Below are 15,528 nucleotides of genomic sequence, written 5' to 3' on the forward strand. Positions count from 1 at the left end.
ATAATATATAATAGTTTTAAGTTCTGTTTCTTACAGACATAAAATATTTTTGAGATTTTAGCTATACAATGGCAGAGTATATTAAATTACCATGGTAATTTGGTTGTAACCATCTCAGTTTTTTAAACAACTTTCATCATAATAACTTTTGTGGATCAAAATTGAAGTAATATGGTTTTTATTGTGTGTTTTTATTTCACCTTACCAATGTACCGCATTGCACGGTAATATTTCTGTTACATGAAATCATATGTAAATAAATGGAAATATGATTTCGTATTTTCATCTCTTTCCAAATGATTTTAGAAATATTATCATAATAAGGTACCGGTTAAAAAGTATGGCTAATTCAACGTCTGTTGATAGTTGAAAATAATGGTTACCACAATGTTTTTTCAACTATTATTCAACGTTGAAAATAATGTGGAAACGACGGACATTTCTTCGTGTTTTCAACGTTAAGGTATTACGTGTTTCTAACTTTATTTCAACGTTTCTGTGCTACCTGGGAAAGAATCGAATGCTTAACTAATGGTTGATTATAATGTTCATCAAAACGTTTATTGAAATGTTGACTGTAATGTTTATCAAAACGTTGATATAATGTTTATCAAAACGTTGATATAATGTTTATCAAAACGTTGATATAATGTTTATCAAAACGTTGATATAACATTTATTGAAAGTTGACTATAATGTTTATCAAAACGTTGATATAACGTTTATCGAAATGTTGAATACAACGTTTAAATAAATGTTTATTAAACGTAAAGGTCAGTACCAAACTAAAGGTTGAATAAACGTTTAGAAAACGTTATGGCCAACAACATACAACGTTGTCTAAACGTTTCAAATGTTTAAGAGATAACGTTTATTAAACGTTTTATAAACATCAGTGTGCTGTGTGGGAAGAGGCATACGGTAAACTATTGATACAAACACCTCCGAAGAATTACACCATCAAATCCTATAATAACTTAAATAGTAGCGATGGTATTGTCGTCTATATTGATAGTAGCCTATCCGTTACTTGCAGTCAGCTGTTGCTGGGTGGAGTGGCCACGAGCTTATCTCTTAATTTCAATTGGGAGGGGGTTAAATTCGATCTGTTGGCCGTTTATCGTAGTCCTAATTCCAGCTTTCCACAGTTCATCGAGGGTCTCTCTACGTACTATGATAATGAATTTCGCCATTCCAAATTATGTATATTTGGTGGAGATATTAATTGCGATCTTCTACAGCCTAATCCTTATCCATTACGTGACGATTATTTGGACACGCTATGTGAGGCAAATCTGATACCGTGCATAGAGAACATTACAAGACCGGACAGTAATAGCTGCTTAGACCATTTTTTTCTAAGACGGATTAGTAAATTTGTTAATAACGCAAAAAATTCGAGGCTAAAACCATGGATCACTTATAATTTGGTTAACTCAATCCGCAATAGAGACAAACTTAGAAAACAGTCACAAAATCAACCTTTCAACCTGGCTCTAAAAAATAGATATATACGGTATAGAAATGTCCTTCACTCAACTATAAAACGAGCTAAATTCACTTATTATAAAAATAAAATAGATACAGCGGGAGGAGACCCTCGAAAATTCTGGTCAGTTGTTAATGAGATTTCTGGTCAACCCACTCATAAAGATAAGTTTCCGGTTGACGCTTTCAATGACGGCAACCCTGCTCCTCCCCCAAAGGTGGAAGAAATTTCTAATGATTTCAATAGATTTTTTGCCTCTGTGGGGGCGCGTCTGGCTGCGGTGATCCAACCCTCTGGTCCATCTGAGGTGAGGGACTCTGACTACGCTACCGGTGCCGTGTTTGAGCTTCGTCCTGTTGCTGAGCATGAATTGCTGACTGTGGTGGGCAGCATGAGGGGGCGTTCTGCGCCGGGTTGGGATTCAATTCCGACTCAGCTGTTGAAGGATAATGTGCATGGGCTGCTCATCCCGCTTTTACACATAATTAATCTCAGTATTTCCTCTGGCAGTTTTCCGGAGTCTTGCAAATTGGCTAAAGTTATACCTATATACAAATCTGGCTCGAAATCAATTATAAGTAACTTCCGGCCAATTTCCCTTCTGATTGCTCTAGCTAAAATAATTGAGAAATGCGTGAAAATCCAAGTCAATAACTACTTAGACAACAACAATATCATTTCTAACAATCAGTACGGCTTTAGAACCTCTAAAAACACATCCGATGCTCTTTTTGAAATTAACAAGTATGTTACCACACAATCTAGCAATAAACAAGTTCTAATTTCTTTCCTGGATTTAGCCAAGGCCTTTGATTCAATAGATAGGAATATACTTTTTGCAAAACTTGAAGCAATTGGCTTCAAGAATCTCACCTTAAGATGGTTTAGAAGCTATTTTGAAGATAGAACACAGAGAATATCATTAAATGGCACAGACAGTGATTCTATTGCAGTTGATTATGGAGTGGTGCAGGGGAGTACCTTGGGCCCCCTACTTTTCCTCATTTACATCAATAACATATCCAGGTTGCACCTACATGGTCAATTATTCCTCTTTGCCGATGACACGGCACTTGTGTCTACAGGCTGCACATGGACTGAAACATTCAATAATGCTTCCTCTGATCTCCTTAAACTAAAAAATTGGTTTGACAACAATGTGTTGTCAATTAATATTTCGAAATCCAAGTGTCTACCTATATTCCTTCGTAATAGCCCCGGGCCCAGGGTGCTCAGGATGCATTCATGTGGTGACCCATTCTCCAATGACTGTAACTGTCCTGAGATAGAACAAGTCTTAACTCACAAATATCTTGGCATAATATTCGACCACAAGTTGAGTTGGGTGGCCCATGTGCAGTACCTCAGGCAGAGGTTGCGTAAAATGAATTATGCTTTTGCACAGCTGGGAAGGTTCCTGAGTCCTGGACACTGTCGTTCTGTCTACTATGCATATGTGCAGACATTGCTTGAGTATGGCATCTTGGCGTGGGGCGGTGCCTCCTTGGGTGTCCTGCGTCCTGTCGCGGTCTCACAGAGAGCACTTATTAAAACACTATTGGCCAAAAATCATAGATATCCAACACATTTACTTTTCCAAGAATTCCCTGTATTAAATATAAAACAATTATTTATAAAAAATTTACTTGTCTTTATAAAAAAAGTAACTTTGTCTTCAATGAAATTCAACATTATTATCCCACTAGAAACAGATTGCATATAAATATTCAATTTCCCCGTTTAAGTAATTCAATTCAACTTGGAAACTGTTTTCATTTAGCCCATTGGCTTTACCGTAATGTACCGGCCGAGATTTCAACTACTGAGGGGGTTAGCGTTGCCGTCTACAAGCGGAGAGTGACCGGGTGGCTGCTCTGCATCGGTTCAGATGCTGCGGAGGCTCTTCTACATTCTCCATATAGATGAATATTTCTAGTTCTGAACACAGAATAACATTCAAATATTACACACAGTACCACGCTAATAAAGCTATATTACTCCCAACTCAGCCCTTTAAACGCCGTCGAGCTGACACTTTTATTTTATTTATTGTTTTTTTTTCTATCTTTAGTTTTAAAATTTATTATTAAAATAAACTCTCTTATTATTCTTTCAAATTTATTTATTATTCATAGTTTGTAATTTATTTTATTATTGCTAGTGTTTGCCCTCTGTCTGATAATTTGCGACTCCTCCCTGCACACGGACAAATCATCCAGGCAGGGAGAATTTATTCATGTAATTTATAACACTTTTATATTTTGTGAATATGTAATATTTTATGAATAAAACAATTTGAATTTGAATTTGATCATTTGTTCATTCTGTGAACTCGGGATTCATTGTGTGATCGGGAAAGTCAAATGTGATTTGTTATTTTCAAGAGTTAAAGCAGAAAAGAAAAAGTGAAAGAAAGTGCAAATTATTTGAAATTTAATTTGACAGCATTTAATTACCTAGTGAATTGGGCAGCACCCAACATGCCTTGTAGTAAGATTCCATGAGCTGTCTCAAGCAAGTCTTTGAGGAAATGGCTGATGTAATTCCTGACAACAATATCATTCTTATATTAAAACTTATCATGGAATCGGAACTATGTTTGCATGCTGTAATAGATAGTTCTGATTAAGAACTTTGAAAATAAAATCCCTTGTATTCGATTCTTTCTATTATTCGAAAATAGACTACATATATTATCTATTAGAGGATAAAATGAAAAAAAATAATGCAATTGAAGTTGAATACTCACAGTGTTTGTCAATGATTGTTGAAAAAGGATTTATGATTTCCAAATACATTTCGCCTTAGAGGATCTTATGACGATCATGATCTTCATATTTTTTCAGTATTGAATTTAAATTTTTTTAAAAATTGGAAACAACTTTCTATCAATTTCATCCATTATTCAGCAGTGGGCCTAATTTATAATTTTTCATCGAAGTGAATAATTATGGAAACAAACCAATTAGTAGCCTAATTATTTAAAAATTCTATTAGAATGAATTGATTATTTACTTATATGAGTTATTAGCATAAAAGTTTGTTAATCAGGATTATTATTACTCATTCAAATTAGCTGGATAGTGTTTAAAGAATGGGAAAAATCTAAGAAGAAACCATTCAAATTCAAAATAGAGAAATTTCATGGAGGAAAGTTGCGTGTTTGTGGTTTATGTATTGGGATTGCTTTGGCTTTATCTGATACTATGATGGTAATGCCATATTCATTATGAAAGAAAATTATCAAGTCTATTACAATTTTACGAAAAAGAATTTTCTCATCAACAATCATTGCAGTACATGCACAAACAATAACTTTCATATTTAAAGAAAAATATTTTCGGTAATGAAAACTAAACTGATATATGATTAAAAATCGACTAGAATAAATAATGTATTACTTTTGAAGAGTCACAGCCATCTTCTGATAGGTGCATACTGAAGCTGCGGGCAATGTAAGGGACTGGACCTGGTGGTAGATTGGCTGGACGAGGCAAAGTCAGAGATGTTGCATATCTTGGATCGGGCCCTCGAACTATCTCAGCCCTGAGGGGGCGTATATTGGGCTGGATATTGAATTGAGATCGTGGGCGAATACCACCCCAAAGGACATTATCCTGAAAAAAACGAAAAGTTCTCTGAAAATATAGAATAATCTACTAATCTAGAAGATGAAGTATTTAAAATAGGTACATCATAATGGAAAGTTTCAAGCACGAAAGTTTCAACTGATTGAAAGTATTATTCAATCACATAATTATTTTATTACCCTATTACTTTTCTGAAAATAGAATTCACCGATGCACCTCCTTATCTAAGCCTTGTCGCAAATTGAGACGCCACGCGACATGACACGATGTGACTGCTAACATGACTTAGTATCATATAATAAAACATGTTCACAGGTGCTAGCTTTGTCTCAATGAGACCATTATAATATGATCATATGATATTAACTCGTCAAGCAGACTCAGGTAGCGTCTATGCGGCTAGCTTTTACAGCCCTAGGGCCGTAAAAATTTTACCGGCCTGGTCAGAAAACAATCTCTCTTTGACAATTTCTCAGTCTTTTTCATTCAAAAGAGAACAATCACTTTCGGCCTCCATATGACGCACAAAAACCAGCTCATCACATTCAAGTGGGGCGAAAACATTCTTTCAGACTAGAATGAATTACTTCTATGAAGGTTAAACTATTATTTATCAACCAAATTAACACTGGATTATGAAATCTATGAATATAATATTCTCACGATGAACTTATGATGTATTTAGTGAAGTATTATGTATTTAGGCGGTGGGACCTCCCCGCAAGGGACTCTCCACCAACAAAAGCCATAGGAATTTACGTTACTTACTTGAAATTTTATTTGGGGATTTCCGTGGTCTGTACAGGTACATCGACATTATAATTTCCAATTATTAGACAGTCTATACCGTACTCTTCAGCTTTTGATGCAACATGGAGCTTCTGCAAAGCATCCAATATGCAACAGATATCTGAACATTGAAAACCAGTGTACCAGTTTTTATTGATGTACAATCTATTCGCGAAGCAATGGATAAGCCCGTCGTTTGGTAAAAAGCATACTCTGCAATCAAATGGTGAGTTTCACGCAATAAATTATGTTAATAGTATAACGATTTCATAGCACATATCAGATTATCAGAGATGTAATGGGCATAATTGATAGTAAATATTGAATTGGAACTAGTAAAATATGGAGAAAAATCATAGTTGGACAGTAAAGAGAAATATAACTGTCATATTTATTAGCACCTAGTATTTTTCGCTGGCTGTCTGGCATAGGTTTCGAAAAGCTTCCATTTTTCCAACCGATGGACGAGGTGGGCTTTCCCAGCCTGGGAAAGCGAGTTTCCCTCCACTCATCCCATCAAGAGTGTCTGACTCTTATTCTTCTCTGCCGTAGTCTACTTTTCCAGGTGTAGGCCACAAAGAGCCAGGCCTGGAGAGAACAAAATTCCTTCCGTGCCTTTTTTCTTTGTTTTTGGTGCGCTTCTCGTTGGAATTTGGGATTCGTTAAACCCTATTTTTTGTGGCGTGTGGTCCACTAAATCGGCAATATGCGGTTCGACAAAATTATTCTTGACACATAACGGGGGGCAAATAGACTTTTAGAGTAACGGTATGGTTTTTTACTTTCCTTGCCCTATTACCATAGGTAAGGAAAGTATTGCTTTCCAAAAAAATTTAAGGTACCCTAATTTCAAGTTTTCTGTACGTTTCAAGGCCTCCTGAGTCCAAAAAACATAATTTTTGGGTGTTGGTCTGTGTGTGTGTGTGTGGTGTGTGTGTGTGTGTGTGTGTGTGTGTGTGTGTGTGTGTGTGTGTGTGTGTGTGTGTGTGTATGTCTGTGAACACGATAACTCCATTCCTAATTAACCGATTGACTTGAAATTTTAATCTTAAGAGGATCCGACAATAAGAGATTCAATAAAATTCAATTCAAGATGGCAAAGAAAATGACGGATAATTACTGAAAAACCATGTTTTTCACGTTTTTCTCGAAAACGGCTCTAACGATTTTCTTCAAATTCATACCATGGATAGCTATTAATAAGCCCTATCAACTGGCATGAGTCTCATTTCTGGGAAAATTCCAGGAGCTCCGTAATATTCTTGAGAAAAATGGAGGATATTGACTAAAAAATGGTCTAACGATTTTCTTCAAATTTATACCATGGATGGATGGCTATTCATAAGCCCTATCAACTGACATGAGTCTCATTTCTGGGAAAATTCCAGGAGCTCCGTAATATTCTTGAGAAAAATGGAGGATATTGACTAAAAAATGGTCTAACGATTTTCTTCAAATTTATACCATGGATGGATGGCTATTCATAAGCCCTATCAACTGACATGAGTCTCATTTCTGGGAAAATTGTAGGAGCTCCGTAATATTCTTGAGAAAAATGACAGTTACAAAAAAACATGTTCTTCTAAAAAACGGCTCTAACGATTTTTTTCAAATTCATACCCTGTATAGTTTTTTATCAGCTCTATCAACTGGCATGAGTCTTTTTCCTGGGAAACTAATGGGGGGTCCACCCCATCCTTGAGAAATGGACTTTGTAACCTCCTTCTCGTGCATCAGGTAGGTAGGTATAGAGCAGTTTATAAAAAGAACACAGTCATAGTCAAGATATTTCATATGTAGAACAGCTGTTTTGACGACTTTTAAAAATATCATCGAATTCCACAATTTAAACAAAGGAAAAAGTATTCTGAAAACAATTATATATACACATATACAGTAGTCTGATCGTAGTTTCAAATATGTTGCTGCCAATATGTTATTCCCCTAAATTATTCTCGTTTGAGAATGAGGCTTACAGTTCAATGAGCAAGGAAAGTTGTGTGAGTGTACCACACCAGATTTTTTTTTGATGTATCTAAATTTTTATTTGATTTTGTGAGGCTAGGCAGCCAGATTAACGTATCGTTTTTGTATCATAATTTCAGTAGACTGTTTTAATTAGACGAATTCGGATTTATTTTAAAACAGACGTACCCTTTAAGATAAGTTCCTCCAGGCATTACAGAGATATACAGATTGTTCCAAAACAAAATTTTCACGTCATAGTTAAATTTTATTACTATGGATATTATGTGAGTACTAAAACGTATATGAATGAGTAATGTTAGTTTTTTTATGTTAATAAAAATTATGATGGCAAACCATGAACGTGAACAGAAAGTACTTCATTAATGATAAACTTATGACTTTATACATTTGTGTATATGAAAGTAATTTTTATAGTGCTACTTTGATATTTTTTATACAATACATATTTTCATGTCGAGTTGTAATAGTCAATGTGAGATTAGTTTCATCTCATGGATCAGAGTGTTGGAGCTTGGATTACGTAGTGAAAATATTTTCTCAGCTTTCTAAAACTATTTGGATTGGGGCAAGAACAAACCTGTAATTGAATATTGACATTGGTTGACGGTCATTGTTTCCCATTCCACCGACGTTGAAGGATGAGTATTCTTCTCTCTTGACCGTTTCATTCCCCAATTAAGATAGGTTCTACCCAAAAATCCTTCAATTTGTTGCATTTTTTTTTCAATTTCTATTGCAAAAACTAACATCCCTAATGGTGTTTTTTTTGTGTTCAGTAGATTACTTATTGTTTAGATTTTCCCATATTTTTATACTGAAAGAATAATTAGTATAGTATGCTGAATAATTGCTCTACAGCTCGAATCGGGATAAAGCTATATGAAAATATATTTTTTGTCGAAAGAAATATTTTTCTTTATAGTGTACTCATTGTTTGTTACTGGAGGTTAGGCAGAGCATTCTGCCGTGATAAGTTGAGCCATGTTACGCTCCGTGTTTTTTCGGTTTTCACTGAGTTTTTGAAAGCATTTTTGTGAGTTTGAACAGTGCATTGTGTAGAGCTAGACTTGATCTCTCAGATGAAACGACTGGATCCTTGAAAAGTGGTGAATATTGATATGAATTTATAGTTTTAAAGATTTTTTTAAGGTTAAATTGATGAACAGTTTCATTCTATTTACTGGGCTGCTAATTGGATCTGCTTATCTCATCTAAGTTAGACAATCATTTCTTTCGAGTTTCTTAGCTAGCGGAGTCAGAAAGTTCTTTTTCGCCACACTTGGATGTAATGAGCTGGTTTACGTGCGTCATATGGAGGCCGAAAGTGATTGTTTTCCGACCAGGCCGGTAAAACTTTACGGCCCTAGGGCTGTAAAATGACCTTGAATAACAGCTGATCGTGTCCGATCTCACAAAAATCATAGAGATAATCTCATAACGACTGTAATAATCTATATAATTATGTATCGTGAATCGCGGTATCATGTCTATAATATATTTTATGAATTACTGTTTCATAATTTAATATTTATTATTGTGTTTTTGATATCAAACAATAGAATACGATGATATCTCCATAGCCTCAACAATATAATTTTGGCTGCATTGTCCATTGTCAGAAAGGTAAGTATCGCAAGTCTTTAAAAGTGAAGAATCGAATTTGAAATCAAAGTACAATAATTGTATCAATATTAAAAGTGAGGTAGAGTAATAATTGTTTCTTTTTTATTATCGAATTCCACTTCTTAATGCAATACAATCAACAATAATAATAGGAAAATACAGCAGAGATCTAAAGTTTAAGGTAAGCCTACTGGTGAAACTCAGCCTTGACTGAAAAATTCCTAGTAATTTTTCCGTAATTCATTATTAAAACTTTTAGATAATTTTTCTTCAATATCAAACCATATAGAGAAAACATTAGGCCCACTCAAGATTGAATCTTTGAATGTTTTCTCTATGATTTAACTATTTTCATAGCAATATTTTGTTGTGAAAATGCCGGCAAACCGGCTTCAAGTTTGCCCCTATAGGCCTACACTATATTATAGTAGCCTACATACGTTACCTGACTTACAGGCCTCTTCAATCAAAGATATGTAATGGCCGAGAGCGTAAAGGCGTAATACATCAGAACTAAAAGTTCAGTGAATTACAAACATGATCTAGGTTCGAACCTCGGTCAGTGACATTTTTTTTTTGTCAATGAATTTCGACTTTTATTAGCTATTTTTTATATTAGTTACCGTAATTTAAATTTCAATCAATTTTTTAGATATATTTTGAGACAAAACTGTGAAATATGCAATTATATTAATTTTTAATCACATTATTTCAAAATAGTAATGAAAATTCTATTTATCCATCTATCCATGAGATATTGCACCAGGCGCAAAGCGCGAGCTATAAAAATTCAAACAATTATTCGAAATATTAATAGTATAAAAATATTGTCACTATTGTAAATTATTAATTAGTAATATTGAAATTAATTGACAGTGAAAGTTGTCATAACAAAGATTCAAACTATCAAAATAGGCTGTTTGAATTTTATTTATTTTTTAATTTCTTATATATTGGGAAGTTTTTTTTTGGTGTGGCGAAAAATAGCGTTCGCACCATGGGCAAAAATGTATTTCCGGCTCTCAATCTTTTCTAGTCCTCGTCCTACGGCCTCCGACTTAAAAACCGATTTCGAGCCGCAAATATCTCATTTTCGGCCCTAGGTGCGAAATATACTATTCCTTCATCTTCATCAATTCTCTCTCGCTTCTCTCTTCCCATCGTTATTAGTAATTCTAAATGCATCTGTGAACGCTTTTTCTGCTATTATTCTGTCTTCTCATCGTGGCTTATCTGTTCAGTAAATATTGTATATACCTTTATTCTTTCTCAACTGAACAACGTTGTTCTCGATGAACGAAGCTATTATGCTATAGGATTTGATAAAGGAAATCTTTTGTCTTTTACACTGAAAGATTGTTTTGCTTACTTATAGCATCACAATAACATCCACGTTAAAATGGCTGTTGATATTAAAACTATGGAAGCTATGTTTGAAAAATTCAAAACAGAAATCAACACTAGTACGGAGAACATTATCAAGAAATAAATAAGTGCGCTCAATATCCCTTCAATCATAGCTGAGCAGAATATTAAAATTGAGGAACTGGGCAAAGAAAATAAAGAATTGAAACGAGAGCTACAAAAGCAGAGTGCGTTGATTGAGAATATGAGAAGAGAAAATAATCTTATATTCTTTGGTGTCGATGAGGCAGATGGTGAAAAATCTACACAATTGATGGAGAAAACTTTGGATATTTGTAATAAAGTTCTGAAGGTTGAACTAAAGGCGAGTGACATTAATTTGGTGAGGAGGATTGGCAGGAAAAAAGATAAGGGTGCGCGTCCGGTTATGTTATCCCTAGTATCTGTAATCAAGAAGAATAGTATTATGCAGGAATGTAGAAAGTTGAAAGGCTCCAAGATATTTCTGACACATGATTTGGATTGGCAGTCTCGCCAGAGACAGAAGATATTGAGGGAGGTAGGAGGTGAGCTTAGGGATTCAAAGAAGAATGTGAGAGTGAGGAGGGGAGGGCTCGAAATTGATGGAAGTTTTATTACGTATAAAGAAGTTGAGAGTGGATATATAGAAAAGAAACAGTCAAGAGATGATGAAGACCACGAGGGCGTGGAGAGGCAGGATCGGGAGGAAAATCTGAAAAAGCGCAGAAGAGAGGCTGAAGGGCAAAACGCAGGAAAAGGAAAATTGAGGCAAGGGAAAGCATCAGATATCAGCTCGTTTTTTCGTTCCTCAGGGGGCGACAAGAGAAATAATTAGTAAAGCCTATCAACAAAACTGTTGTTCAGAACAAATCAATCTGAACGACAAGCTAACTCTGAATGTAGTTGCATTTAATGTGGCTGGAATACAGAATAAAGTGAATGATGCAGCTTTCTCAAATTTTCTTCAGAATTACGATATTTTCCTCCTCTTTGAGACGTTTATCGAAGATGAAAATAGCTTTCTTCTAGTTGAAAAAAAGTTTCCCCAATATGAAATGATTTGGATTCCTGCAATTAGAGCTACATGCTACGGTAAAGCAAGTGGAGGAGAAATTTATGGAATAAAAAGAGGAAATAATTGTTCGATTCATCCAAAGTTTGTTAAAGTCGAAAATAATTATATTGTGAGAATGAAAATTGAATCTTGTATTATGATTAATATATTGCCGCCAGTTTATTTGAATTGTAATCAATGCATGCGTGATTACAGGAGGATTATTGGATTATGCGTCATAATCCAGGAGGTATTTGAGCAACTGGAAGGAAAGAATATTATGCTTATAGGTGATGTAAATGGTAGGGTAGGCAATGAGCAAACACTAGATGAGGAGCTGATTATAGGTACACATTATCTGCAGACCTTCCATAGAAATTCCAAGGATTTACTCCTAAACCGAAATGGGAAAATGCTGCTTGAATTGTTTGAGAACTTTGGTCTGATTATTTTGAATGGACGCTCGGTGGGCGATAAACATGGTGAATTCACATTCTTGGGTCATCAAGGATCTTCTGTGATTGACGTATGTGCTGTATCTTTGGAACTGCTGAGCTGTCTATCGGCTTTCTCAGTCATCCCAGCTATATTTTCTGACCATCAACCTATACAAGCAACTATAAAAATTGAAGGAGCAGGAAGACAATCCAAGAACATATTGCCAATTAGACCGGAGCTGAAATGGGTCTCATCAAAAAGAGCTGAATACCGGAGGCGGCTAGAGGAAGTGATTAACAGGAAAGATATCTGGAATATTGACTTGGAAGATGACTGGTGCTATCTTATTGAAGCTATTAATAAAAGTCATCACTTGCATGGGTGGCACCGGGGAAATATTCAAGGGAATTCAAGGATGCAAGCTGAGTGGTTCGACAAGGAATGCCATAGAAAAAGAGAAGAAACCTTCAAATTACTCAATGAGTACAGAAAAACTGAATCAGATGCTATAAAGAGGCAGTACATTCACGCGAACTCGGAATACAAAAGACTCTGTGGAGAAAAGAAAAAGGCTTACTGGAAGAAATGTGCAGATAGTTTTAAGACGGTGAGAGACTCCAGAGATTTTTGGAAACTGGTTAGGCAACTGAAGAAGAAGCAACATATGGCAGGAGCAAGTATTTCAAAGTTTTGTTGAATCCAATAGTACTGGCTGATAGAATGTTGTATCCTGAACCCTATGTGCGCGATGACTTTCTAGATGCACCGTTTCGAAAGGAGGAACTAGATAAGGTGATTCTTCACGTAAAGGATGGCAAAGCCCCAGGCAAAGACAGAATTCCGTACGAATTTTACAAGAATGCTCCAACAGTATTCATGAACAGATTGTTGGAGGTCTTCAATAGCATCTACAACTTTTCTCATGTCGTTCCACAGGACTTCCTTACTTCGATTGTGTTTCCAATCTTCAAGAAAGGTGATCCAGAGGAAGCTTCCAATTATAGAGGAATATCGTTTGGTAATACTGGAGCAAAACTGTTTACTGGTCTCATCTTGGAGAGGCTGAAAACGTGGATTCATCATCACAACATCCTGAACAAGTTCCAGGCGGGTTTCAGACAGAACTACTCAACAGTGGACAATATCTTCAGTTTGATGGTCATTATTAAAATGCACCTAGCAGTTGAAAGGCAGAAAGTCTATGCCTTTTTCGTCGATTTTTCGGCTGCATTTGATAGAGTGGACAGGCATGCGCTATTTTTCAATCAGAAATAGGTTTATCAACAAAGATGATAAAGATTATCCAGAGGATATACAGCAACACATCAGCCAGGGTATGGAGCTCTGAAGGTCTGTCCGATAGATTCTTCACAAAGGCAGGTGTCAAGCAAGGCTGTTTACTTAGCCCAATTCTGTTCTCCCTCTTCCTCAATTACATAGAGGACGATATGGAAGGAGGAATAAGACTGAATAACGTGTATATTAGAATTCTTGCCCATGCTGATGATATTGTCTTGTTGGCATCTGATAAACTGAGTATGACCAGAATGATTAGAGTACTGGAGGATAATTGTAGAAAGTGGAACTTGCTGATTAACCTGGAAAAGTCCAAAATCGTCATCTTCAGAAACGGTGGAAGGCAGGGGAGGCTTGAAAAGTGGTGTTTTGAGGAGAGGCCAATAGAGGTTGTTAACTCGCATAAGTATCTGGGAGTAAGATTGTCCACAAAGCTATCATTAACAGAGCATTTTAGAGAAAAATCACTCTCAGCAAAGATGACTATGAATCACTTCAATTATATCCTTCTTAATGATGGGATACCATTCAAATCAAAGCTACAAATCTTCAATGCAGTAGGAAGGTCTGTAATTTCTTATGCAGCACAGGTGTGGGGAGGAAGAATCTATGATGTGGTTGAAAGTATCCAACGTTTCTTCCAAGGTATTTTGTCTCCCATCATACACCTCGAATCAGGCTTTGCTTCTGGAGACCGGAGTCTGTCCAATCTTCCTGCATACAATAAGGCTACACCTTCAGTTTGTAAAGCGATGTTCGAATCTGCATGAAGGAAGATATCCATGTATGCTATTGAAATTGATGATTCGAAGAAGGCTATTTCCGTATGATGACTGGAGGATGCTGGATGACTTATTTGGCATTCCATGGGAGGAGATAGCAGCAGGTATCTTGAACATCGACCAGACGATTGACAGGATTGGAAGTAAGCTGCGAGATCAACAGATGCAGCGGGTCGCCATGAGCCAGCAGTACACCATTCGCCGAGAGCTCAATCACTGGAATGATTACATTTCTCAAAATTCCAGCTTTCAATTTATCAAGTGGTTCTTCAAAGCAAGAAATGAATTGATCCGACTCAATAAGTATTCATTCAACGGGAACAGACTCTGCTCATTGTGCAATAGGAAGGAGGAGGAGGATGTCACGCATTTCATTGGAAAATGTCCCATACTCGTCGAGTTCAGATGGCAACACTTTGGCAGGGCAGCATTGTCACGGGAAGATCTGAAGAACTACCTAAACGGGGACGACTGGCTAGAGATAGGTGCATACTGTGTTGGTGCATGGAAATACAGACACTACTTGATTTCAGAGTTCAATGCATAGTGCGTTGTGAACTGTTGAATGAACACTAAGGGAAAAGTTTTTGAAAAACAAGAATGTGTAATTCTGTATGGAGTCTACTCATGACAAACCTCACCCTGACGGTCGTTGACCAAGGGTTTAATGCTTGTTATAACTAAAATTATCAACATGACAACGTCGAGGCGATCCAGCTGCTAGACAATGGTTGGTTGGTGCGGAGGCTCAAAAGGAGGAAACCGTTTGTAGTGCTTGTTCAAGTGTCCAGAGAAAGAGCAGAGCAGTGATTGAGTGAATCTAGCTTCTGGTGCAGTCAATAAGTGTATATAATTATTAAGTGTATATATATATATATATATATATATATATATATATATTATATATATATATATATATATATATATATATATTAAAATATATATATATTAAGTGTATATATAAGAATAGCAGTAAGAGTTCCTAATGAGAAATTCACTGTTCAATTTCTCAAGTAGTAATTTAGGATAGAAAAAATTAGCTCATTAGTATTTAGACTAGATGGCTATAGTATTGACCAATAGAAAAAAATT

The 15,528-nt window shown here is 35.8% G+C and overlaps 1 protein-coding gene across 3 annotated transcripts in view; it reads right to left on the reverse strand.

Annotated features, from left to right (window-relative positions):
• Nucleotides 1–15,528, reverse strand: part of LOC111045476 — an 853,815-nt gene that overhangs the window by 11,318 nt on the left and 826,969 nt on the right. For 2 of the 3 annotated variants that reach the window (XM_039441688.1, XM_039441687.1), the window contains one exon: nucleotides 4,891–5,106. In XM_039441688.1, the coding sequence (XP_039297622.1) occupies nucleotides 4,891–5,106 (216 nt within the window). Of the gene's footprint in view, nucleotides 1–3,945; nucleotides 4,036–4,890; nucleotides 5,107–15,528 lie in introns of all 3 variants that reach the window. The other variant, XM_039441689.1, reaches the window with a different exon arrangement.

This window comes from Nilaparvata lugens, chromosome X (assembly GCF_014356525.2).
Source record: "Nilaparvata lugens isolate BPH chromosome X, ASM1435652v1, whole genome shotgun sequence".
NCBI classification, from domain to species: Eukaryota; Metazoa; Arthropoda; class Insecta; order Hemiptera; family Delphacidae; genus Nilaparvata; species Nilaparvata lugens.